General features: G+C 43.8%; 1 protein-coding gene across 4 annotated transcripts in view; it reads left to right on the top strand.

Moving 5' to 3' along the window:
• The first annotated feature begins 7,623 nt into the window (after positions 1 to 7,623).
• MAP3K15 (mitogen-activated protein kinase kinase kinase 15) overlaps positions 7,624 to 26,671 on the top strand; it is a 139,480-nt gene continuing 120,432 nt past the window's right edge. For 2 of the 4 annotated variants that reach the window (XM_075131772.1, XM_075131757.1), the window contains exon 1: positions 7,624 to 8,223. In XM_075131772.1, coding sequence (XP_074987873.1) covers positions 7,902 to 8,223 — 322 coding nt within the window. In that variant the 5' untranslated portion in view covers positions 7,624 to 7,901. The remainder of the gene's footprint in view (positions 8,224 to 26,671) is intronic. The other 2 variants (XM_048862490.2, XM_048862500.2) reach the window with 2 other exon arrangements.

Below are 26,671 nucleotides of genomic sequence, written 5' to 3'. Positions count from 1 at the left end.
AGCAGCAGGACCCAGCAGAAGAGTGTCTGAATTCCACAGTTCCAGAGCCAAGCCCCTGGAAAAATTCTTTTGGGGGGATGGGAAGAGTAAACTTGTTGGGTTGTCCCTTAAAGTTCCTAAGAGAAAGTGGAAAAGTGGGTCAGTCAGCTGTCCCCTTGTGACAGGATGGTCTGTCTCCTTAAGAGAGTCTGGAGTTCTTGGGTTTTTCTCCTTTTCAGGTTCAGTAAACTTTCCTGTTTTGGGTTGTGTGTGCACGTGAGAGTGGGATAGAAATGTAGAGTTAAAGGTCATAATCACAGCAGCTATCTGTGTGTCTTTCTATCCTTTCCAAAAAATCAGGGGAAGAACAATTAGCCAAATGCACAAGCTTGTGTGAAAATTACTGTTGAGTAGCCCAACCACAATCCTAAATAGAAGAGCCAAACTAATGGAACTGCTGGAGGACAGATGCAGCAGGTTAGTAAAGGGGACCCTGAGGAATGGGAAACCCTATATAAAAATCCAGAAACTTCAGGGAAAATATCCAACACTCTCTGATGATAGGACATGTCTAGCATATATGCATAAAATCTCTTTCACCACAATTTCTCCAACATATATCCCCATTCAATCTCTATATATATTTTAACCGGACTGAGGTGAGGTACCACTGAAACAGAGTCTTAAAGAAATTTTCTTTTGTTGTGCTACAGACTGATGTTGCTGGTCCTATTTTTTCATATCAAACCCCAGTTCTCTGGGCTAACTTCTTTATCCAGGCCCTTTTCCCAGGCATCAGCTGCTGCTGCTGCTCAGCAAGGGAGCAATACTGGGTTAGAAGAAAGGCCACCAATGTATTATGTAAAATAAAAGGACATGTTGCTACCTGCTTTAAAGGATCATCATCAACAAACGGAACTGGGCTTAAGATGCAAAATGTGGAACTTGAGAACACAACACTTCATTAGAAAAATAGGCCAAAGGCTGCCATGAAAGCTGCTTCTACAAAGAGTGAATGTAATAAAGAAAAAAAGACATATTCTTGTTTCATCACACACAAAGCCTGCTCCTGTGTGTGATGAAACACACACACTTCAAAGGAAGCGTATAGGCCAAGAAAGACTTCACTTCAACCACACAAATTAAAACAGTAATTAATAGATTAGAAATAGATCAAGGTTAACAAAATTTGTATGCCACTAGGCTTCACTTTATCCTTACAACAGTGTGTGCTGAGACCCACTTCCTCAGAGTTCAGTGCCTATATTCCCAGTGCAGGCAGGCGCCTAGATCTGCCTGGAGATCCATGAATGGGAACCCCACTCCTGGAATCAGGCAGCTAGGCAGGTATCTAACTTCCACAGAACAGCCAGAGGATGTGGTACCCACCTTGTACCTTCTATTGCAGTGGTTAGAGCATTCACCTGGGATTTGGGAGACCCCTGTTCAAAGCCTTTCTTCCCCTCTGCCTGAGGAGGGAATTGAGTCTCCTACATCACAGCTGAGTACTCTAACCACTGGGCACGAAGTTATAAGGTGGTGAGTGACTCATGTCATTGTTTTCCAGTAAGATCTACCTATTGGCTCAGGCCCCACTCACAAGATATGCATTGCCTCCTTCCCCAATCTTCCCTGGTTTCTGAATTGCTCTGAGCCTTGGGTGGGATATAGGCACTCAGATGTCTAGAATAACGCAGCAGTGCGCATGCAGAAAATTAGGTACCAAAGGAAATTTTACCCTGAAAATGTAGGTGCGGAGTGAGTTTAGGTGCCTAAAGCATTTGACAAGAGTTTGGGGATTTGGTAGAGCCTTAAATTGGGATGTAGACACGTAAACCTTTATGAATCTAGCCCTAAGTCTCTATAAAGAGGAACAAAGAGGACCAGGGAATTATAGACCAATCAGCCTAACTTTGATACCTGGAAAGATGCTGGAACAAATTATTAAACAATTAATTTTTAACCATGTAGAGGATAATCTGGTTCTAAGGAATAGAAAGTATGGATATGTCAAGAACAAATCATGCAAAACCAACCTAATTGCCTTCGACAGGGTCACTGATCTAGTGGATAACGGGAGAAGCAGTACATGTGATATATTTTCATTTTAGTAAGGCTTTTGACACAGTCCCACATGACCGTCACCTAAGCAAAGCAAATTAGGGAAATATGGTCTGGTTGAAAGACTATATTCAAAGAGTAGTTATGAATGGTTCACTGTCAAACTGGGAGGACGTATCTAGTGGGGTCCTGCAAAGGCCAGTCCTGGATCCAGTACTATTCAATATTTTCATTAATGACTTGGCTAATGGATTGGAGAATATGCTTATGTAACCCTTCTGCCCATCAGAGTTAGCAGCAACAAGGGCCGGGTTCAGTGTCTAGGGGTTCCATTCCAATAACACAATGCAAAACCCACTCGAGCCCCCACCCAGTGACAAATATACACCACCCCTGCTGGGCGCCTCTAAGAAGTAATACGTCCCCTCTCGCAAGCACAGAGTCTGGGTGTAGCAAAAGCCTTTTAATAACAGAGAGAAACAATGTGGCATTATGTTGTGAAAACACCACCAACAGGATTCATAACACAAAACCGTGAGCCAAAACCCACCCCAAGCAAATTGGGCCATGTCCTTTCCCTTTGGTTCTTGAGTCCAGCAACCCAAAAAGTCACACAAAGTTCCCAAAGTCTCTGTCCCTGGTCAGTGCAGCCCCAGAATTTGAAAGTTTATCTGCAGAGTTTTACCTCCCAACCTGGGTGGAAATGGGGGGGGTTAAGGGGCACCTTACATGGTACAAAGCCGACTGCCCAACCTCTCTGTGGGGCTCTGCTCTGCTCCACTAGCTACTCCATGAATTGCTTTGCTCCACCAGCCATCCCACAAACTGCTCTGCTCTGCCAGCCACTCCACTCCACCAGTCACCCCATGAACTGCTCCACAATATATCTTTAGGCCCGCCCCCTACTTAACACAACACTCAGTGATTTCAGCTCTTAGTAATTTTATCTCTTTAGCAAGTTCAGCTTGTAGTAGGGGAGCCTCAGTGCTGGTACACCATTGGCCCAAAGTGAATTCAGCTCAGTAGCCTATAACTAGACTCATAGTAGAATCAAAACTAGCTCTGATATTCTACTTGAAGAAGGTGCAATTAGTATGTAAGGCCCTTATCAGGGAGCCCATACCATCAGGTATTAATACCTATACCTAACCTCTCTCAATTCACTGGGTTTTGGAACCCTTGGCCCTTTCCTAGCGAGTGCTGCATAGTTGATGGTGAGTCCCCCCAGCATAACAAAAGGCCAAGTACAGTTCTACTGTCCTTGATTCACATAATCAGGATAATAACAGTTTATTCTTCCTACCCCAATAACAGAGAAACTGGGGCTCCTACAGCAGCCAAAGTGACCATCTAGGCGGGGTAGGTGTGCCTATGCAAATGAAATCAGCCCCTGAAGTTCTTTTCCATAACCCACCATGACTGGCCACCAGATGTCAGGGTAGAGCTCATCCTGACTCTGCTTACACTTATAAAATGTGCAGATGACACCCAGTTGGGAGGGGCTGCAAGTGCTTTGGAGGGCAGGATTAGAATTCAAAATGATCTTGACAAACTGGAAGAAATGGTCTGAAATAAATAGGATGAAATTCATTAAGGACAAATACAAAGTACTACATTTAGGCAGGAAAAATCAATTGCACAAATACAAAATAGGAAATGATTGACTATGAAGCAGTACTGCAGAAAAGGATCTGGAGGTTATAGTGAATCACAAACTAAATATGGGTTTCAGAGTACAGCCGTGTTAGTCTGTATTCGCAAAAAGAAAAGGAGTACTTGTGGCACCTTAGAGACTAACCAATTTATTTGAGCATGAGCTTTCGTGAGCTACAGCTCACTTCATCGGACGCATACCGTGGAAACTGCAGCAGATATTATATACACACAGAGATTATGAAACAATACCTCCTCCCACCCCACTGTCCTGCTGGTAATAGCTTATCTAAAGTGATCATCAAGTTGGGCCATTTCCAGCACAAATCCAGGTTTTCTCACCCTCCACCCCCCCTACACACAAACTCACTCTCCTGCTGGTAATAGCCCATCCAAAGTGACAACTCTCTTCACAATGTGCATGATAATCAAGGTGGGCCATTTCCTGCACAAATCCAGGTTCTCTCCCCTCCCCCCCTTCTTCCCCTCCCCCGGGAAGGGGTGGGGGTGAGAGAGCCTGGATTGTGCTGGACATGGCCCACCTTGATTACCATGCACATTGTAGGGAGAGTGGTCACTTTGGATGAGCTATTACCAGCAGGAGAGTGAGTTTGTGTGTGTATGGGGGTGGGGGGGGGGTGAGAAAACCTGGATTTGTGCTGGAAATGGCCCACCTTGCTTATCATGCACATTGTAGGGAGAGTGGTCACTTTGGATGAGCTTTTACCAGCAGGAGAGTGAGTTTGTGTGTGTGGTTTTTGGAGGGGGGTGAGGGGGTGAGAGAACCTGGATTTGTGCAGGAAATGGCCCACCTTGATTATCATGCACATTGTGAAGAGAGTTGTCACTTTGGATGGGCTATTACCAGCAGGAGAGTGAGTTTCTGTGGAGGGTGAGAAAACCTGGATTTGTGCTGGAAATGGCCCAACTTGATGATCACTTTAGATAAGCTATTACTAGCAGGACAGTGGGGTGGGAGGAGGTATTGTTTCATGATTGCTGCAGTGTCCACGGTATGCATCCGATGAAGTGAGCTGTAGCTCATGAAAGCTCATGCTCAAATAAATTGGTTAGTCTCTAAGGTGCCACAAGCTCATGCTCAAATAAATTGGTTAGTCTCTAAACTAAATATGAGTCAACAATATAATACTGTTGCAAAAAAAACAAAAATCATTCTACGTAGTAGCAGGAGTGTTGTCAGCAAGACACAAGAAGTAATTATTCCACTCATCTAAGCATTGATAAGGTCTCTACGGCTGTACAATGTCCAGTTCTGGGCATAGCACTTTGGGAAAGATGTGGACATTCTGGAGAAAGTCCAAAGGGGAGCAAGAAAAATGATTAAAGGTCTAGAAAACCTGCAACCCCCTCCCCCCATTTGTGTGGAAAGATTTAAAAAGATTGAAAGATTGAAAAATTTGGGTTTGTTTTGTGTGTAGGAGAGAAGATGGGGCGGGGGCACAATAGTCTTCAAGTACATAAAAGGTTGTTTTAAAGAGGAGGGTGATAAATTGTTCTCCTTATCCACTGAGGACAGGAAAAGAAGTAATGAATTTAAATTGGAGCAAGGGAGATTTAGATTAGATTTTAGGCAAAACTTCCTGTTAGGATGGTTAAGCACGGGAACAAATTACCTAGGGAGGCTGTGGAATCTCTGTCATTAGAGGTTTTTAAGAACAGGTTAGACAAACACCTGTCAGAGGTGGCCTAGATAATACGTAGTCCTGCCTCAGTGCCAGGGACTGGACTAAATGACCTATCAGGTCCCTTTCAGACCTACATTTCTCTAAATGCTCCATTACGTCACTCCTTCTCTTTAGACTTAAAAAATCAAATGGGGGATACACTTGAACTGTACAAAATTTAAAAAATGTCCAACAGAGGTAAAAAGCCTGTTGATTAATAGTGTGTTAGGGAAGGACTCCTGCAATCTTCTATGGTTGCCCTGACTGACAATGTCTAAACTTTAGATAAGCTATTACCAGCAGGACAGTGGGGTGGGAGGAGGTATTGTTTCATATTCTCTGTGTATATATAAAGTCTGCTGCAGTTTCCACGGTATGCATCTGATGAAGTGAGCTGTAGCTCACGAAAGCTCATGCTCAAATAAATTGGTTAGTCTCTAAGGTGCCACAAGTACTCCTTTTCTTTTTGCGAATACAGACTAACACGGCTGTTCCTCTGAAACCTGTCTAAACTAAGGTCAACTTTACTTCTGAAGGAGAGTGTGCACTCAGGGGTTTAAGGTGCTGTAATGTATGTGCTGTAACTTCACACCTTGGTCCCACGATATAGACATGCCCCTAATAAGGGAAGGGAATAAGGGAAATTGAGGGGGAGGGGGGAGCCTCTGTTAATTCCTTTAGTTTAAAATGCATAAACTGGTTTTCCATGCACTCACACAAATGGGGGCCTGCAGGCATGCAGACACACATACCTCTGATAGTGAAGGAGCAGTGTTAGGCACACAATCAGTATCAGAGTTGTAAAGCTCTGAATAACAATGACAGGTTTCAGAGGAACAGCCCTGTTAGTCTGTATTCGCAAAAAGAAAAGGGGCATTGCTGGCACATGATGGCATATATCACATTGGTGGATGTGCAGGTGAACGAGCCTCTGATAGTGTGGCTGATGTTATTAGGCCCTGTGATGGTGTCCCAACACTCTCACAAGTCTTGGGAGACAGGCCAGTCCTTGCCTACAGACAGCCCCGCAACCTGAAGCAAATACTCACCAACAACCACATACCACACAACAGAACCACTAACCCAGGAACTTATCCTTGCAACAAAGCCCGTTGCCAATTGTGCCCACATATCTATTCAGGGGACACCATCACAGGGCCTAATAACATCAGTGGTCAGTTTAGATGAGCTATTACCAGCAGGAGAGTGAGTTTGTGTGTGTATGGGGGTGGGGGGGATGTGAGAAAACCTGGATCTATGCAGGAAATAGCCCAACTTGATTATGTAAAGAGTTGTCACTTTGGATGGGCTAGCACCAGCAGGAGAGTGAATTTGTGTGGGGGGGTGGAGGGTGAGAAAACCTGGATTTGTGCTGGAAATGGCCCACCTGTTGATCACTTTAGATAAGCTATTACCAGCAGGACAGTGGGGTGGGAGGAGGTATTGTTTCATGATCTCTGTGTGTATATAAAGTCTGCTGCAGTTTCCACGGTATACATCTGATGAAGTGAGCTGTAGCTTACGAAAGCTCATGCTCAAATAAATTGGTTAGTCTCTAAGGTGCTACAAGTACTCCTTTTCTTTTTATAAAAGACTATGAAATTAAAATATTCAACTAGAAGCATAAACAACTCAGTAGAAAAAAAAATCAACATTTATGTAAGGAAGTAACAGAAGACTATAGCCTGCACTCCAGGCGCTGAGCCCAGCCGCCCGGGCAGGTCGGGGAACCGCTGGGGGGCTCTGCAGACCCCGGACGGGGAGGCTTTGAACAGAAAACTCGGTCTGGCCAGGAGCCCGCGGCAGGGGTGGCAGGTGAGATGCTGCCCCGACTGGGGGCTCTGCAGGCGGTTTGGGGCGAGGGTGACCAGACAGCAAGTGTGAAAAATGGGGACAGAGCCTGGGGGGGCGGGGAGGGAATAGGCGCCTATGTAAGAAAAAGCCCCAAATATCGGGACTGTCCCTATAAAATCGGGACATCTGGTCACCCTATTTGGGGCAGGGAAGAGCCGCCTTGTCCTGGCGCTGGGAGGGGCCGGAGCTGGCGGCACCACCCTGGAGAGCGCAGCGGGGGCTGAGATGAACCGTCCTGCGAGGGGCAAATTCTCCCCCGCCCCCCACCCTGGGTTTTTGCAGCCGCCGCAGCCCAAATCCCAGGCGGCTTCTCCGCTGCCCCGCGCCCTGCAGCGCCCGGGCCCCGCTCTCAACCGCGGTTCCTCCCCCCGGCTCCAGTGTTGCCCCTGGGCCCCGCCCCCGCTCCCAGCTGTTTGACCCCCCGTGCGGTGCGAAGCTGACTCCGCCCGGGGCGGGAGCAGACTTCTCCCCAGTCGCCCCAGCGCGGGCGGCGCCGAGCTCAGCCGGGGGCCGCTGCTCCCTGCCCCACCGTGACGACTTAAGCGGCCGCTCTGCGGAGAAGTTTTCCCCAGCTCCTGCCCCCGGCACCTGCCCGGGAGCAGCCCCCCCCCCGCCGTCGTCACCCTCCCGGGGCCGGGCAGCGCCCTCATGTAGCGCGGGGCGGGCGCCATGGAGCACAGCCGGGGCCCCGCGGCGGAGCCGCTGCCTTCCCTCAGCGGGGAAGCGGAGCAGCAGCCCGGGGCCGAGGCGGCGGCGGCGGCGGCGGGGCCGGGAGGCGAAGGCAGCGTCCCCGCCCCGCGGCAGCGCTCCCTGCGGGCCGTGTATGTGCTGAACGACAGCCCGGGGGCCGGGGCCGGGGCCGGAGCCGCGGCCGGGGCGCTGCAGTGCCTGGTGCGAGCCTGCGAGGCCCAGGGAGCCCAGCTCACCACGGTCAACTTCGGGGAGCTGGACTTCGGGGAGACGGCGGTGCTGGACGCCTTCTACGACGCAGGTGAGCGGGGCGGAGAGCGGCGCCCGGGTTGCCACCCTCCCCCTGCGCCCAGCCCGGGGAGCAGCCGGGTGCTGGGCACAGGCGGGGCTAGCTCTTTGGGGGATGGTCTCCCCCCTCCCCCAATACGGACTGCGTTATTTCCACCAGCCAGCACCTAGCCAGACCCAGCACGGACTCAGACACCTGTTAGAAAGTTTATCTTAAATTTGGGGGGGGGGATCAGTAGGTCCAGCAATGGCTACTAGCCAAGATCATCAGGGCTGCAACCCCATGCTGCAGTCAGTGTCCCTGGCCTCAGTTTTGCCGGAAGCTGGGAATGGGCGACAGGGGATAGATTGCTGGAGGATCGCCTCTTCTGTTCATTCCCTCTGAAACATCAAGCGTTGGCCTCTGTTGGCTGCAGGGCCAGACTGGGACAGATGGACCCTTGGTCTGCCCAGTATGGCCATTCTCATGTAAATAAATCAGATTCCTTTCCCCGCCAACCCCCCAGACCTGCGTGGGGCCCTAAACCGTTCCTTAGTTTGCGTATGCCTGGTGCCTCCCCTAGTTCTGGGTTTTGTCCCCCTCTCCTCTGATGTTGGGGACTGGCAACAGGGGTGTTTGGCTCCAGGGTTTTGATTCACACTCCGCTCTGCTTAGTCTTCATCTTGCTGGCTCCCTGGGGACTGTATGGGCAGTAGAAGATGGTGATCCCCTCTTATCCCTTGAAATGAGAAGAGGGGCAGGAACAGAGCACACCCAGGGATGTGTGAAAACATAGCAACCCATGCCAGGCAGAGGAGCTGCTGTTGGTGCCTGTAGAGTATTAAAAAAAAGTGGGTGAGATGGAAGGATGAGAGGTTGGGGGCCCCTCTTGGAGGGGAATGAGGTGAGCATGGTAATATCCTTGCCCCCAACTCGAGGGAGCTCTTGCATTTCCTCTATACTAGGGGTTAGCAGACCTTTTCATTGTGTAAGTCTCTTAGAGAGATTGTCTTATGGACAGCTCCCTTCTGATAATCTTGCAGACCACCTTACCTACTCCCCCCACCTTTCGTGATTCCTAATATCCTTGTGGCAGCTATTGCTTCCATGGCAAAGTCATGTTAGGACTATGTTTAGTGTACTATAGTTGCATTGTAATGAGATTTAGTAGCTGGAAGGAGGAGGAAATGTGACTAACCACTCTCTGGAAAGTACAGGAAGTGCTCTATGAACCACAATCTGGGAACGTCTTCTGTTGCACTGGCACTGGGTTAGAGGACTGAGGGCATTTGTTAATGGGACAAAAACCTGTTGCCCTTAGGTCACCTAAGGGGGTTAGGCATTTGAGCTTCATTGAAATTCAGGGGATTTGGATATCTAACTCCCCTCCTTCAGGCTCTTTTTAAACCCTAGCCATAGTATCTCAAGATATTAACTACAATAATCTTTTTTAGCCTTTTTCATTTTCTAGGACCATCAATCCAACACTGTGCACAAAGAAACTGAATTTTACTTTAAAAACAAAAAATTATAAAATGCTGTATTGAAAAGCCTGTTGTCGCTCTGGAAACAATTTCCCAGAAGTCCCTTCCTTCTCTCAAGGTAGGGGGAAAGCCAGAGTGTGTGAGCAAGGAAGACTGGATTTTAGAGGGGCACAAGTGGATTTAAATTTTCAAGAGCTTACTTAGTAGTTGTTGAATTTGTGAATCCATAACATGATTTTTAAAAAAATTCTTAAATTCTTGTAGAGTTATTTTATTTAATATATTGTTTTAAATGTACTTTTCATTTTCTCTTGCTTTTTACATTTTCTACTTCTGCATTCTTCTACATTCTCTGCATTTCTGAGCTATCCTAAGAAATAGATAACCCCATCCTTCTGGTTCCGATCGAATGCTGCTGTTATTCCAGTTGGAAGTAGCCAGTGCTACTGTTCTTTAAAAGGGCAAACATATTACTGTTGAGTGATTCGTGTCATCCTAGTGCATTAGTGGTCTAAATTAAGTAGGCCATCACACCAGTTAGGTGCGAACAGGCCTGTACCTCCTCCATTTTTCTGACGCTATTAAAAATTCTAATAACTATTGTGTTTCCTTCAATTCATATTTACCCACTCAGTTTATTTTTGGTACTTTGTTTTCATGATGATATGCCTCAGGGAGTTGAAGAACTGCAAACTGATGCTGTATCTCCTATCTTATGATTTTTATTCTAAATAAAATATGCAGTGATGTGTATAAGCCATCAAATATTAATTTTCAAAATAACAAGCAGAGAAGGCAATCAGCACTAAAGAAGGTAGAGAATTTTCTGAAAGATGGGTGGGGAGTTTTTCTTGGGTGTTGGAAAGACCTCCTTCATTATGGTATAGAATAGAGCATGATCCTTTCAAATGCTGAGCCATATGAGAGAGTAACCTACAGGACAATAGGGCCAGTTATGACATTTGGAAAGCTTTCTCTTGATTATTTGGAATGCTCAAATCTAGTTTAAATTATATTAATTATGACATGTACAAAACATTGAGAACCTTTCCAATTCTGCCCATTCTATCCTTTTCTCTTCTTTTTCACCCTTTTGAGAGTTACAGTTCAACCTTCATACTACTGCTAACTACAAAATAAAGTTATATTTTCTGCACTGTTTACTCCATATCCTCTCAAAGGAGGGGGATGGAGAATCTGTAATCATATGTTGTCTATATGTCATGTCATTCTGTTCTGTTATCTTATTAATAAAAGTTAGAAACCAAAAGGAATTAAGCTTCCAGAGTGTAAACTGAGTAAAATAAAGTATTGTTATTCAAATAGCAGCATGGATGTACACGGAACTTCATAGACAAAATACTCCTCTCTGCTTTTAGTGTTCTGCAATCTAATTTACTCCATTAGGTCAGGAATAAGGTATTCTCATACTGCACATAATTTGTTGGTTTCCCACTTCCTTGGTTTATGCTCCCTTTCCCATGTACTTCCACTCTTTCAACCTTCCTGCTTTCTCCACTCAGTACTTTGATTCTCTGCATTTCTGAGCTATCCCAAGAAGTAGATAACCTCATTCTTTAAAAATAAAAGTTAATGGCTACCTGCCTTTCACATGACTCAACAGAGGACTTAAGGAAGGGGCAGCATGGACTCCTGAAATACCCTAGCTACTTAAATGCACCCTCTCCCAGAACTCCAACCCAGAGGTGTGAAGCTTAAGGTTCAACTCTCTCAGGGGCATGCAGCAGCTATGAAGCATGTAACAGCCTCTGTGCAAAGTGTGTAATGCATTAATGCTTGCATTGTCTCTGTCTGGTGTGTACCTGTCAGCAGTGGTGGATCCACGTACATATGGGTACTCATGATACAACTTAAGTTTTTCATAATACAACTTCACAATATCAACCAGAATTTGTAAATTGTACAACCACATTCCCAATTCATCAGACATTTTTCCTGGAGAAGATGGACCTGAGGTGAATGGGTCCCTGGCTAAAGAAAAGGGGGTCTTTGCAATCCCAGTGTGGAGTCCCCTAATTTGCTTCTGGGGGCAGGAAGGCCGTTGGGACTGGGTTTGGCCCAATATGAAGTAGACTTTAGAATAACCACATACATCTGAAACCATCAAGAGACCCTCTAGATCAAAAGGTAGGTGGTTTCTTTTGTAGTAAATGGAACACAGGTGTCAGGGCTGGTGGATTCAGGCTTGGGACAGACATTTGTGCAGGAACACTAATATCCCTGGAGAATTTGCAAGGGGATAGGAAAATGGCTATACATTGACTGTATCCAGGAGGACATTTGACCCTATCCCATGACCAGGATTTAGTTGCTAGTGGGTAGGCTAGAACACTGAAATTATGTTTGATGGCTTATACCTGTGGCTAACCACTTGTCTTACTCAGTGGTGCTAAGCAGTGACTGTGGCCCCATATCCAGTCTCTAAAGTGAGGCAGCAAGGCAAAGCCAGGCATCACAACTCAGAATTGGCCAGAGGGGGACTTTTTCCTTCTCTGATCCCAAACTCTTTTGTGAGTGGCCTATGTCTAAAAGGACACCTCATCATGCCAGGGGAGAGGCTCTGGGCAACCAGGAAACCCCAGGAAAAAGAGCTAGGTAAAGCACAGCGGTGCAATGTAATCTGGACCCCACAGCGACCTCCATCCTGAGATAGATGCTGAGACTATACCAAGTGGGTCCAATTTTATTCAAAGCTAGGATGATGCAGCATTCTGTTGGCTCTATATAGATGACTGGCTAGGGTGAATGGAGTACTGGTTGACTCCTCCCAGGATTTCAGTATCCCCAGTTTGAGCTTCAGTGGCACATCCTGGTAAGGGTTGTCTGGGATACCCAGAGTGGAACATGCTGACCTCTGCATATTGTTCCCAAACTGTACCAGAGATAGGTATTGAATCTAGGCCATGATGAGCTGGGGTGAGGCCACTGAGGCGTAGTAGGCGATCAAAGAGGGGTGCCAGACTAATTATTTTGGCCAGTAGGTAAAGGACTACTGCATTTCCTGCTCTGAGTGCCAGTTTGTGGCATTTAGGCTTGCCTACAAGACTCATTGTAGTCCTTCTCCTGCTGGTAGGTGCTCCGAGTATTGGGGCCACTTGATACTTGGAAGCTGTGCCCTTTTACTTGGCATCAGCACAGGAGATGGCTAATGAATTCCTTAGAGTATTTTCCTGATTAGGAATCCTGATGGTGATTTTAATAGATTGGGGCACTGCATTCATGGGTCTGCTAATCCAGGAGGTATGTGCCCTCCTTGATATATGATAGGTAAGAACCTGTGTGAAACCTGCAGATAGACTAGCTAGTAGAGCACTTTAACAGACACTGGAGGGAATGCTGCAAAAAACTTAGATTGCCAAACCCAAAATTGGGTTAGGATGCAGCTGTACTTATTGTTTACAGTCCAAGAGATCCCACAGTCCTTCCTGGATTTCTCACCATTTGAGTTGTTATAGGAGAGACAGCCTTGGAGTATTTTGGACTGCTAATAAGAGGCCTGGCGTAAGCAAGGTACCACAACCCATAATGCGAACCAGTATGCCTTCTATCTATGGGAACGACTAGACTCCGCTCCGGTTAGGGGTAATAGAGTCCTAGAGGAAGTAGTGCAGCCTGACTTTGCTGGTCCCAAAACTGGAGAAGAGTATCTGTTCCTTGACTGATTTCAGGAAGGAGAATGTGATTCCTATCCCGTGTCTTAGGTGGGCGAGATGTTGGATATATTAGAAAAGGCTGGGTATAGAACCAATCTTGGACCTTACCAAAGAGTACTGGCGGAAAGCCCTTGGCCCCGGAATCCAAGGATATAACCGCATTTGTCACTCCATTTGGACTGTACCAATAGCTGGACCTTCCATTTGCTCTCTATGAGGCCCTGGGCACATTTCAGAAGTTGAAAGCACCTTCTATGTCACCAAGAACATGCTGCAGCCTATTTTCACAGCCTGAAATGGACCCTGGTGTGGCACCGGTTCTTTCCCAGGCTGGTGAGATTATCATTGCTCTTGTAACCAAAACTGGATTCGTTTTCTGTTTCAATAGGACCTCATTTTCCTCCCTTACTCTTTTTTTTTTCCACCTGTCCCAACAGCTTGAGATTTTAATTTTTAAATCTAAATGTCTTCTCACCAAAATTACATTATGTATTAATGTCATACCCCCTCTCATATCAGAAGCATGAGTCAAGTTGAAAAAATGCAAAACCTTGGTATGATGCATCTACCATGTATATTGTCATGTGCAGGGCAGGCCTTAGACCAAATGGCACCCAGACGAGGAACATCTTCTGTGTCCCGTCCCCCCCCATGTGTTAAATGGTTCAATACCTATTTTTTTGCATTTGCATTTCATGACTTTGAATGATTTGAATGCATGATTTATCCCAGTCATGTAAGATGATAAATTTGCATGCTAGGATCTGTAAATCTGTATTTATTCATGCCATATGTGAGCAAATAAAAAAATCATTTCCTCTAAGCTTATAGAAACCTTTTCATTTTAAGAATAACTGAAATGTACTCACATCAAGAAATTGAACTGTGCACCGACATTGGGTGGACCAGTATTAAATAGTGTTACAGTAGGTGACAGTCTTAGAATGTTAACCCTCAAAGCTATCCACACATTAGGAAAAGTATCCTTCAGCTCTGCATCATGAATGAATTGGAGAACTTTCAGTGGCAAAGCTCCTGTGTGGCAAAATGTGATGGATGTTGTCCAATTCAACATAGTCTTTATCATTGACATCGGAAGATTCCCCATGGATCAGTGTCTGGTGAAGGTCCGTACAATTGTTCAAGAGTGTTTTCCTGTCTGCCAACAGTTTACTAAGGTCATAAACACCCCCCACACCCAGGTCTTTTCATGGTGCTTCATTTGTCCGAATCTCTTCAATGGACATTCGAGCAGTGTCAACGACTAGGCAAAAAAACTCCTTCTTGAATTTTTCTTCTGAGCGTCCCATCATCTCATCTCTGCCCTCGTAACCAGTCTCCTCTTCTGATGAATATGAGTATCCTTGAAGACAGGCTCAACTCCTAAGTTTTCTGCCATTTCTTTGGCGGTAGTGATGGCATCTTCAAATCCGTTGTCTCTGTAGGCCACAATGAAATCAAGGCAGCATCTCATCAAGGTAGTAGTGGTCACAATGTCTGTGCTTACAACATTTACGTGGAACAGGATATCATGCCAAACCACAATTGAGACCAGAAATTTGAAGTCAGTAATCTGGTTTGCGCCTTGTGTCACATTCCGGCCTCGGCTTTACTCAACTATGCCAGTTCCATCAGGGTATCATAAATCTCAGGCACTTGGTACCTCACTGGTCTTACACTGTCCATGCAGCTCTCCCAGCAAGTGTTACTGATAAGCTTCATGGCTTCATAGTCAGATTTGAAACATTGTCCGTGAGGATCTTCCATCTGATAATTGATGCTGAAAACAGGACGTATATTCTTTGCCGTACTCTAAAGAGAGATACTGAATCTAAAGATGATGACGCTGCACCTCATACAACCAGGTTGAGGGAATGACAGCCACAAGGCATGAAAAAAGCGCTTGGATCATTCGGCGCAAGGATCCTTGTTTGTACGCCACTGTTTCTTCCTTTCATGTTCGTGCCGTCGTTGTAACCTTGGCTATGACAGTCCTGAAACTTTATTTTATTCTCATTCAGAATGTTCATAAATAGTTCTGTTAGCCTTTTCCATTAGAGTCGTTTACAGACCAGAAACAGATAAAGTTTTCCTTTACTTGGATACAGCCATCCTCGTCCATAAATCTTACTGTAAATGACATATTTTCACTTGGACTAATGTCAGGAGTGCAGTCCATTATTATGGCCTAGTACTTACTGAGCTGCACCAATATGTTATCTTCCTTGCCATAAGGCCAGTCAATTCGTTTTGAATTGTTTTGCTGCAGTAATGGTCTATAGCTTCTTTACAAACTACTCGATGTAGGTGCTCACGCATGACATTCTCGTATTTCACTGAACATAACAGTTTGGTAGAGCTGCTTGGGAACAATTTATCCGATGAGCCCCAGAAAGCCAAATTATTCTTTGCAAGGAACACAGTAATTGAGATCATACACTCAAGCAAGTTTCTCTAATGTTGGGTTTCTACATAATAATGCACTGGTTTTCTGCATCTATGCATTCATTTATCTTGAGCCTGGATTTGACCTCCATCCATTTGGAGTAGGCTGTAAAATGGCTGGGTGACTTTTCATGTTGCTTTAGAGCATCAGCTAAGTTATTCCAGTAATTGTACCCAAAAAATGCACACAACAATTTGGCATTCTTGTCAAATATTTTGCAGCAAAAATAGAACACTTTGTCAGTTGATTCTCAGTAAACTAGCCAATGCCAATTCAGTTTCTCACCATTTTTGAGCACTGTTCCATAGTATTGCTTCTGCTCATTAACTGGAAATGTCATATCCTTGATTTTGCCCAGCTTATTCAAAATTATATGATCAATATTGGCAGAGTTTAGGATCACTGGCAATAAAGCAGGATCTGATGTATCGATTTGTGGTGTGCAATTTTTCTCACTGCTATTTATGTCTTCATGCGAGGCTGATTCTTCTTTATCGTTTCTCTCCTTTTTATGTAAACCAGATTTTTCTTTGTCATTATTCTTCTTTTCATGTGAGCTACATTCTTCTTTATCATCACTTTCCTTTACGCCGCCAGGAAAACTGGACGATTCTTCATCACTTTCCTCATTTTCCTATTCCTTATCGTAAGGTAAATCTGCTAATTCCTTAGTAATAGGACTTCCATCATTTATGCTTTGTTCCTCAATTTCTTCTGCACTGAGAGGTTTGATACTGCCTAAAGCCTGATCTATGTTGTTCTGTTTCATATGTTTTCCCATCAAATTTGCCCCTTGCTGCAGACTAGATTGTAATTGAGTTTTTTGCTTCCTGTACTGAGTTCCTGAAGGCTTCTTCAGGGCATCTTTTCTTTTCTACGGGGGAGAACAGGCAATATTAGGGAGAGCAAAAGTCTATGTTTCTCAGTTTTAGAAAATCATCAAACATTATGTATTAAGCATGTCAAAAGAAGTAACAGTATTTCTTCTATATTGTTGTGCAGATAGGGGTTCAATAGCTATTTCTGGCGTCTCATTAAATAGGTCCTTTATTAGTCGCTACTTACACTCTGTACTTGTGTTTTAAGACTTGAACTTTCACAATTACACAGTAAAACAAGGTTCACAATATTGCAGCTGAGCTCTCACTTCACTTCATTCTTATATCTCACTGACTGACTGGTGACGCCCCGCCACTTATATGCCCACAGGGGCATGGCTGACAACATTTTAGGAGGTTCAAAGAAAATGTAGTTCTCAGAAAGTCCGGAAGGTTCCACAAGATCCTACAAAGTTCCAGAACATTCTAGGAGGTTAGTGAAAAATGAATACACATACAGAATACTTGAAACATTTTACTTGAAACATTCTATTTTCCTTTTTGTCACTAACACCAAAACCAGCACCCTGAGCCTGGAATCACTTGTCTGTTCAGCCTTCTTTCAGGCTGCTTCACAGAGAGAGGGGCCTCTCTACATCTTCTCCTCTGGGTCTCCTCCCTTCATCTGGGCTAACCCAACTCTTTATGACAACAAGCCCTACTGTCCGCCAGCTGGGCTTTATTTCTAATTGGGCCCTGCCCACCCTCCAGTGCAAGAAGGCAGGTTAACTGGCTTTTCAGGTCCATATTCATCCTTTCCTGCCCATATTAACCCTTTCCCAGCATGTGTGAGGTGAGGGAGGGAAGCATACAATTCTGACTGTCTGCGCTATGCCTGTCTAGTCAGTGAATTAAGAGAGAACTTAAGCTCTTAGGTCCTTTACTTTTGCAGACACACATACTTTATATTTTGTAAATTATTTTGAATATTCCTGTTTGAGATTTAATAGTTCAACCATACGACCTTCATGTTCTGTTTTATTGCATTTCAACTTGGTCAGAGATGTCAGATGGAGCCTTTGGAAGTGAAGTGCTAACGATGTCTGGGCCAGTGCCTAATGATGTTACAAGCTAATTTTAGGGTCATCAACTCTCATAATTTTAACATTTCTCCATATTTGATGTTTTTTCTTAAAGCCCCAGCTTCTGGCATCATGTGACTTGCCCTCATAGTTGTAGAGAAAACTTGACTAAACTGTACTCTAGATGCTCAGAAACCAGAAAACCAGTAAATAGAACCAAAGTGTATTAATTTTTTAAAAAAAAATCTCATTGTTTTTAAGCTCGTGTCATGGTTTTTGAATGCTTGAGGTTGGCAATACTTGGATTGCAGCCCACAGCACAGGTCTGCAAATTAATCAGAACTATGGAGGAGGGGGAGAAACAGTTCTCCAACTGCAAAATGGGGACAATAGCAGGGCATGAAGCTAGTTTATTATAGTTTTACATTCTGAAATTTTATAACAAGTAGGAAAGGATTTACACTTTAACCTATTTAAAGATGAATCTCCTTTTAACCCCCCCCCATTTTGTGGACTCGGGTTATAGAAAAGTTGACCTTGTCATTTCAGTCAAAAACAATATCAATTGAAAATGCAACTAAAGCCGAGAGCTTCTGTTGCTTTCGAGTGCTCGTGTAATAAGTATTCATCACCTCAAAAGGTAGCAAAGGTTCTTTCCACGCATAAAACCATACTTGGAGTGGTTAAGTTAAGTGCAGCACATAATGTTCCAATGTAAAACAGTGCTTTTGTTTGAATCAAATGTAAGCAGTTAAAGAATGACCTTCCACAAAAATAATCCAACCAGTAAAAAAATTTTGTTCTACATCAGAACAGGCAGTGATATTCATCTGTTTCCTTGAGGGACTCCAAGGCCACATTTGAAAAACTTCACTGGTGAGCTTCATGTTCATTGCATTTAGAAAAAACCTTTCTATTTTATTTTGTATGGCTTGAAAATAAAGCCATTAAACAGGAAAATCTGGGGGAAAACTTTCTTGACACTGTCTTTAGGAACAAAATCATAATGCCAACTTCAGAATCTGAGACTAGTGGAACATACACAACACATGGCATTTTTCATATGCTCTTACCTGCAGACTTCCTTGACATCATTGGAAGGCCTCCATAAATTTCCATGTCTTCCCCCCTTCTCCTCCCCCCCCCCCCCCCCGCCAAGCTCTTAAAGTAATTTGTCATGCTCACTGAGAATTACTGCAAGATTTCTTTCCTTTGCTGACATTCTTGCATCCCATGAACCTTTCATAAAGTAGCCCATATGGTCCAACATGTATTGTGAAATGGACAAAAATCATATTGCAGGCACTTCATTGATATCAACAAATGGTGGATTTGAGGCAGTTAGTGAAATTTTGGTCAACAACAAAGTCATAGAGTGTTACAGATCCAGTGTATGGTAATGTGTCTGAGGTAAGACTCAAGTCTTGTAGCTAAAATGTTAGCATGTTTGCAAGTCAAAAGATGAAAGTTTCAGTACTAAATGTTGACTTTTCCTCGTACAAAATTGATGAACATAAGGAGGAAACCATAGTCACCGGTTTCATGCATTGCTTTCTCATGATACACTTCTCCCCATGTAATACACTGAAAATAAAAAAATGCTTCATAAACGTTACCACACTTAGGAATAATAATACTGATTTAACTCACATTTTCCAGATCGAGAAACTTGAGGTAAAGAGCTTGTGACACAGTACATACAGCTGTAAGCCCATGGAACAATTTCAGTCATACCTCTGAAGAAAAGGTATATATTATAGGTATCATCTAAGGTTGATTTGAAGCAGTTTTGAAACCTTTCACTAGGATTGGTCTTATTTATCCCTGACTTGTACATAAAATTATCAGAGAGAAGGTCCAGATTCTGTGCAGCAATACACTTTGTTTCCCGCCTACTCACACAGCTATAATTCTGCTGCTGCTAGTGACAGGGCGTGCTCAAAAGCTCAAGGAATCTTGTTCAGATCATTACCCCCAATGTTTTGGAGCCTTATTTCAAATGTGAAAAATTTCAGGTTCTGCAACATCTCTCAACAGGCTCTTTCATAAGACTCTTGTACTTGCTGCTTCTAATAGTGTCAGCAGTATTGTGAGAGAAACCTTTCTTCAGGTGAAATATTTCACTGCTTCCAGAACAAAGAGTTGCGGAAACATATGAAAATTAGGGGCACGGGAGATTAATGCAGGGGAAAAGTCATCTGAGCTTGATTCAAGTTTTGGGTGACGGCTTAGGTCTGCACTTATCTGAACCAAACTGTTATTTCCCATCTTACTAGTACTATGAATTAGCATTACTAACATTTGGTAATTAGCAAAGTTAAACTTATAGTGAATCCAAGTGTGTTTATTCATAGTACTCATGAATTCAGTCAGTTTCCCTCAGATAGAAATCATGGATGTAGGATTGGGCTAATTCAGAGAATTAATCATATGGCATCTGGGTTAATACAGAGAATTAATTATCTGCCATCTGTAAATTAACTTAATACAAGGTGAGATCGGATTTATTAGTTTGCAAAAACTACCTCTCTTGTTGTCCCATACATGGCAGTTTGAAAAAATACTTAGGAGTCCTGTTTTTTTGGAATGTTTGTCTTGCATGCAAAGAGAGTGACAGGATGAAATGGGAGTTTGGAATTTGTAAATGAAAATAGTGTTACAGGATTGTACTGTGTGTGTGTCTCTTTTGAATAGTGCCAGACCAGTCAGCTCTACTGCTCTAATCTGGGTTGAAAATGAAAATCTGCAGTAGAAAAGCTAATGTTAACAGTGGTATTCCTTCCTGGCACCGGGTTTCCTTGCTGAGCAGAATTGCTATGTGCATTGTTGTGTAATGGGCCAACTGTCCACTTCAGTTACTGGCTGCTTCTCTGTTGGTGTGCTTGGAAGTCTGTGTGTCTGAATTATTTGTGTCAGGTGTTCTTTTTTTATCTAAATGGATACTTTACATTCATTAAATCTTTTAAAGCAAATTTGAGAAAAGTGTGTAATAACTTAATTCAGTTATTAAGCTGAAAGCCAAACATTACGTCTGCTGTTTTTATTAGTTTTATTCATGCTCCACAAGGTACTGAAGTGGAGAAGATGCAAAGTGCGTTTGTGTGAAGCAGAATGGAACGAAACCTAAAAATGGCTAACAGCCAGAGTTGTTCTCTGTTTAATGTAAAAAATTTGCATCTGACCAAAAGTAAGTGTAGAAATTGAAAAATTACATCTTCTTGATAATATGATGAGTGAATTTCTGTGGAAAATAACGATGTAACACATCAGCATGGGTTTATGGAAGGTATATTGAGTTAGTTTGACAGGATCTTTTTATTTGTTGATAAAGGTAATAGTGTTGATATAATATACTTAGTCTTTTGTAAGGCATTTTACTTGGTACTGCATGACATTTTGATCAGAAAACTAAAATGATATAAAATCAACATGGCTCACAATAAACGGATTAAAAGCTGGCTAACAGGCTCAATGTAATTGTAAACGGAATCATCATGTAGTGGGCGTGTTTATATTTGGGTGCCTCGGGTTGGTTCTTGGCTCTACGCTATTTAACTTTATTATTAATTACCTGGAAGCAAACATAAAATCATCCCCGATAAAGTTTGCAGATTACACAAAAATTCGGGGGAGTGGTAAATAATGAAGAGGGCAGGTCACTGATATTTGGATCACTTGGAAAGCTGGGTGCAAGAAAACAATAGGCATTTTAATATGGCTATGTGTAAATCTCGGAACAAAGACTAGGCCATACTTACAGAATGGAGGACTCTATCTTGGAAAGCAGAGACTCTGAAAAAAGATTTGGGGTGGGCTCCCAGTGCAGCGCTATGGCCAGAGGGCTAATGTGATTGTGATGCTTCCTGGGAGTGCCCAGAATTGTGAGGTAGCTCACTACCCCCTGCCCTTAGCATGAAAAAGCCTTGTCTGTGCCTACTGTGGGTCAGCTCCTCGATTCCATCAGCCACAGGCAACAGAAGCACTCCCATCTAGGCCTACACAGGCCCTGTTGTCTCTCCACAGGTTAGTGATAGGCACACTGCAACCTCTGAGCCCTACAGGTGTCTCCCTGGAGTGTCCAGCCCCTGATCCACTGAACACTCAGAGATTTGGTGCTTCCAGAGAAACAGTACACCCCAGCTTGCCACCTCAGATCACCACTCCACTTAACAAACACCACTTAGCTATATCTATAGAGAAATGCCATATAAAGTTTATTTAACAAAGAATAGAGATTCAAGTGACAGCGAGAAACAGCTTTGGAAGTAAATGGTCACACACAGAATAAAATCATAACACATTCTAGAGCCTAGACTTATTTACAAGATACGATCATGTCTAATAAAGTATTGCTCGCTAGCACTTTACTGCCAGGTTTGCTATTACCCACTCTTCTGAGAGACAGAACACGGTGTCAGCTTGCTTCCCCAGTAAAGGATCAAGGTACCTTTTCCTATATCAGGACAGTCCTTTTGTTCTTTTTCATAAACAGGATACCCTAGCTGACTTTTTTTCCCCCCCGTGCCTTCCTTCTCTTGTCAATTTTGCAATCTTTGGATTAGCATCAGGCTAAGTATGTACATAGACCTCCATTGTGAAGCAGACTAATACACAATACACCTATGACCAGACTGAAAAATTAACATCTGTTACCTCCTGCCTGAAAGGAACCTGTCCGAAGCATGTTGTCTTCTCCAAGACCTTAAGAACATAATTTTCAGTATAGATACATAACTTAAATATTATTCTTATGTACATTTCGCAATGATTGTGATGACCAGTGGGCTACTGCCTCTTGGTAGAGACCTTACTTGCCACTCTTTAGTGAACTAATACGCATATATCTGACCCAGAGGATCCCTGTAAACCCGTAGCATCTTCTGCCATTTGGCATCAAGAGGTGTCTGGGTTACAGTGATACTTGGGTGCATAAATGAGAATCTAGGAGTAGGGAGGTTATTTTACTTCTGTATTTGACACTGGTGTGACTGTTGCTGTAATACTGTGTCCCTTTCTGGTATCCATGAATACAAGAAGGCTATTGATAAACTGGAGAGGGTGCAAAGCCACAAGAATGATTTAAAGGGTTGGAAAACCTGCTGTATAGTGATAGACTACTAGATAGAGACTCAATTAGTTTAGCTTAACTAAGAGGAGGTTAAGGGGTGACTTGATTACAGTCCATGAGTGCCTACATGGAGAACAAATATCTGATGATGGGCTTTTCAGTGTAGCAGAGAAAGGTATAACATGATCCAGTGGCTGAAAGTTGAATCTTGGCGAATTCAGACTAGAAATAAAGTGTAAATTTTTAACGGTGAGAGTAATTAATCATTGGGACAATTTACCAAGTGTCATGGTGAATTTTCTATAGCTGACAATTTTAAAATCAAGATTGGATGTTTCTTCTAAAAGATATGCTGTAGGAATGATTCTGGGGAGGTTCTGTGATTTGTGTTATACAGGAGGTCAGACTAGATGATCACAATGGTCCCTTCTTATGTTGGAATCTATGAATTATTTGGGAGGTCATGATTTTTGGTTTTGCAAAACCAGGGGAGGAATTTAATTTTGGGGTGTGGTTAGTACATACAGGAATGTGGAATATTGTTTTATTGTTCAAGTTAAATCAAATAATAATCACATCCAAGTTACTCTTAGAAGAAGAATACACACCAAACAATCAACTTTGTGGGGTTTTTTGCAACTAACGATGACAGAACTTTCAAAAGGTTTGGTGATTGGGTTTGATTTGGATAAGGGTTCAAAACATAGGGAGCTGACTCTAATCTTTTCTGCACTATCTGAACTTGAAGGGGATACAGGAGTCTGGAAGGGTTGAGAGCCACTGCCTTAGTTAGCCCCAAACCATCCACTCCCTCACATCAGTTCATTAGATCACCATGGTTCACAGATGAACTATGGCAGATGATGTACGCAGGTAGTAAGTTAGAATGCCAGTGGCTCAAAAGCCACTCTGAATCCCTCTGTCAGCAGCACAAACATCACTTACAGCCAGACTCTGGCATGGCAGCAAAGGAGGCAAAATGAGCCTCCTAATCCTTCACGATGAACATGGCAAAATCATGCCCAGCAGAACTGTTTTACCTAGAGAATCGGCTAATCAACTCAGTCTGCATAACCCAGTTGCGAACCACTGTAAAAAGCTGTCGGCATACTTCACCGATAAGATCAACAGATTACTTATGGAGCTAACTGGGAAGGAAAATTCCACCCTGACCACATTGTATTATCCGCCCCACCACCCCTGACTGAGCTTGGCTCCATCGCATATAAAGATGCTCAAGAAGCTGTGAAAAATATTAGAGCCACGATCTCTGAAACAGATCTTCTCCACACCTGGCAGGTAAAAGCCAGAGAAGAATTATGGCTGCTACGAATGGGAATAGTCAATGCCTCCTCCAGAGGAGCTCTACGGGAACTACAGCTGAACCTAGACTGGTTGTTTCTCTCAGCTAACGAACCCAAGCTCCTGATTCCCTGAAGACTCCAGCAGGCACAGTCTTAAACCCTGCAGCCTCCCTGGGACCTCGCGGCAGGCATGGAACACTATCAAGCACCCCTGGTTCTGCTTCCTGTTCCTGCTCTCAGCTCCCTTCTTTCTCCCAGCCCTCACTCCAGATCCCTGCTTCTGCTCCTTGTCCCTGGTTCTGATTTCCTACACCTGACTCCTAGTCCCTGTTCCTGATTTCCTACACCTGACTCCTAGTCCCCGCTCCTGTGCCCACCACAGCTGATAGTCTGGCTCTAATGCCTGATTCCCAGCTCCAGCTTGCTCCATGGACTTGGTATTATTATTCTGAGTGCAACGTGGCTCCTGGTCTCTGGCCCTTGGCTCTGGCACGCCTCCTGGAATTGACCACATGGCCTCGCTACCTCTGTTTTATCCATTAAGGCAGCCTCTTGCCCTGACCATTAGGCAAGGCCACGCACCTCCTGATGGTTACAGTTTGAGCCGCTCAGGAACCAGGGCTGCTGGAGGTTATGATTGTGCCTACTGGAGTTTTCAGCCAATCAGGAGACTGGATTCATTAGCTGAATCAGCTGAGGGCAATGAGCAGGGTTTGAGTTCAGCAGTGGGTCCCCAAGAGAAGCACAGCTACTGTCCTCCTTGGAAAAAACAGAACGGTTCAGTCAATCCTCAAGAAGCCAACACTTGACCCTGATAATATTTGCAACTGCCATCTTTAAGCTCCCATTTCTGGGCAAAATAATTGAGAAGGATAGTAACCACCCAGCTCCAACTCCAACAGCATGACGTCAGCCAGCATCCTGGACTCGTCACAATCAGGGCTCAGATCAAGGCTCAGCAGGAATAGCTCTAGTTGCACTGAAAGATTTCTTATGGATACAGGTAAGATCTCCATGTCCTACTGCTGGACCTCTCTGCAGCCTTTGACACAGTTAACTGCAGGGATCCATGCTATTCCCACTTCTCTTCAATATCTACCTGAGACCACTGGGGGAGATAGTGAGCTGTTGTGGGTTCAACTGCCTACAGTATGCTGGTAGCATTCAGCTGTATTCTTCATTCTCAAGTGATGCATCCTCCACCACTGCTAAAAGGCCAGCATGCCTACAAGCTGAACTCGGACAAGTCCAAAATGATGCTGGTCAGAAACAGGAAATTCTTCAAAGAGCTGGCCAAGACATTGGCTCTGCCTTCTTTTAAAGGCATATAGCCCCCATTTATCAAAGTGGTGTGAAGTGCCAGGGTCCCGTCTGACTCCTCAATGAGCTTGGATGACCAGGTAGCATCACTTTCCAAATCACTTTCCATCACTTTCCATTTACTTCCAGCCCACTGGGAAATGTAATCTCTTCCTCACAGACTAGGACCTAGCTACGGTAATCCATCAGACTGGATTACTGTAACTCATTATATCTGAAGCTGAATGTGAAGATAATGCACAGGCTCAAGTTGGTACAGAATGCAATTGCCTGCCTTTTCCATTGCCCAAGGCGCTGTAAGGATATCAGGACTGTACTCTATCTCTTCAGTGGCTTCTAGTCAGCTTCTGGTGTCACTTTCAGGCCTTGGTCCTAATTTTCAAAACAATTAATGAATTGAGCTCTAGCTACATAAGACTTTCACTCTATGAATCACTGAGGCAACTGGGCTCCTCAGAGACAAAGCAGACGACAAAGCCCACAACAAAGTACGTGAGAGCTGGGTACAAAACATCTTCTCAAGAGAGGATCTGGCTATGGAGCACTCTTCCAAAGGAGATCAGGTGAATCCAGTGTCTGACCATCTTTAGGAAACTTTACAAACTCTTCCTTTTTGAGAAAGCTGTTTCACTGTAAGAGGCACTGTCTCACAATTCAAACACCCATCTTATTCCCAACCTCCCTCAAGCAGAGTTCTGACCATGTAAAAGGAGAAGTGCTGGAGATTGGATGAAAGCCACTACAGACTTTGTAATTGCTATTGAATTTATATGGAAGGCACTCAGATACTATGTTGATGAGCAGCAGTATAAAACACTAAAATAGCACTTCCTGGGAGGAATGCAGATGAGTTTGATAAACAAAACATCACAAAGCAACAATTTGAAAACATAGTTTAGAATAATTCTGGTCACAGACTCCAATATCTAAGAATTTTTTTCTTAGATAACCTGTAACTTCCAAGATTCTGAACTATAATTTTAAAGATTAACCCAAAAGAAATGACAACAGAATTTTTTAAACAAGAGGAAAGAGTATAAGGAGGCAAATAATCTTAAAGTTAGATATCGTTGTGCTCTGACAATGTGTTATGGTATGTAAACTGTGATGCTGACAGACCAGGTGCCCTCTCATGCCAAGGCCCATGGGCCCCACTGAACACTGACAAATGTATAGCTGGAAACTGGTCTGGCTCACCTGTGTGTTAGTGTTTCTTAAAATAGGTATTAGATTTATAAAAATGTGTTTAGAGTTTAGATTTCATGAAATGCTTGTGAATTGCTGT

This window comes from Caretta caretta, chromosome 1 (genome assembly GCF_965140235.1).
Source record: "Caretta caretta isolate rCarCar2 chromosome 1, rCarCar1.hap1, whole genome shotgun sequence".
In the NCBI taxonomy this organism is placed as follows: domain Eukaryota; kingdom Metazoa; phylum Chordata; order Testudines; family Cheloniidae; genus Caretta; species Caretta caretta.
Note: the sequence above shows the minus strand (reverse complement) of the source record. Positions and strands in the feature narration are given on the sequence as shown.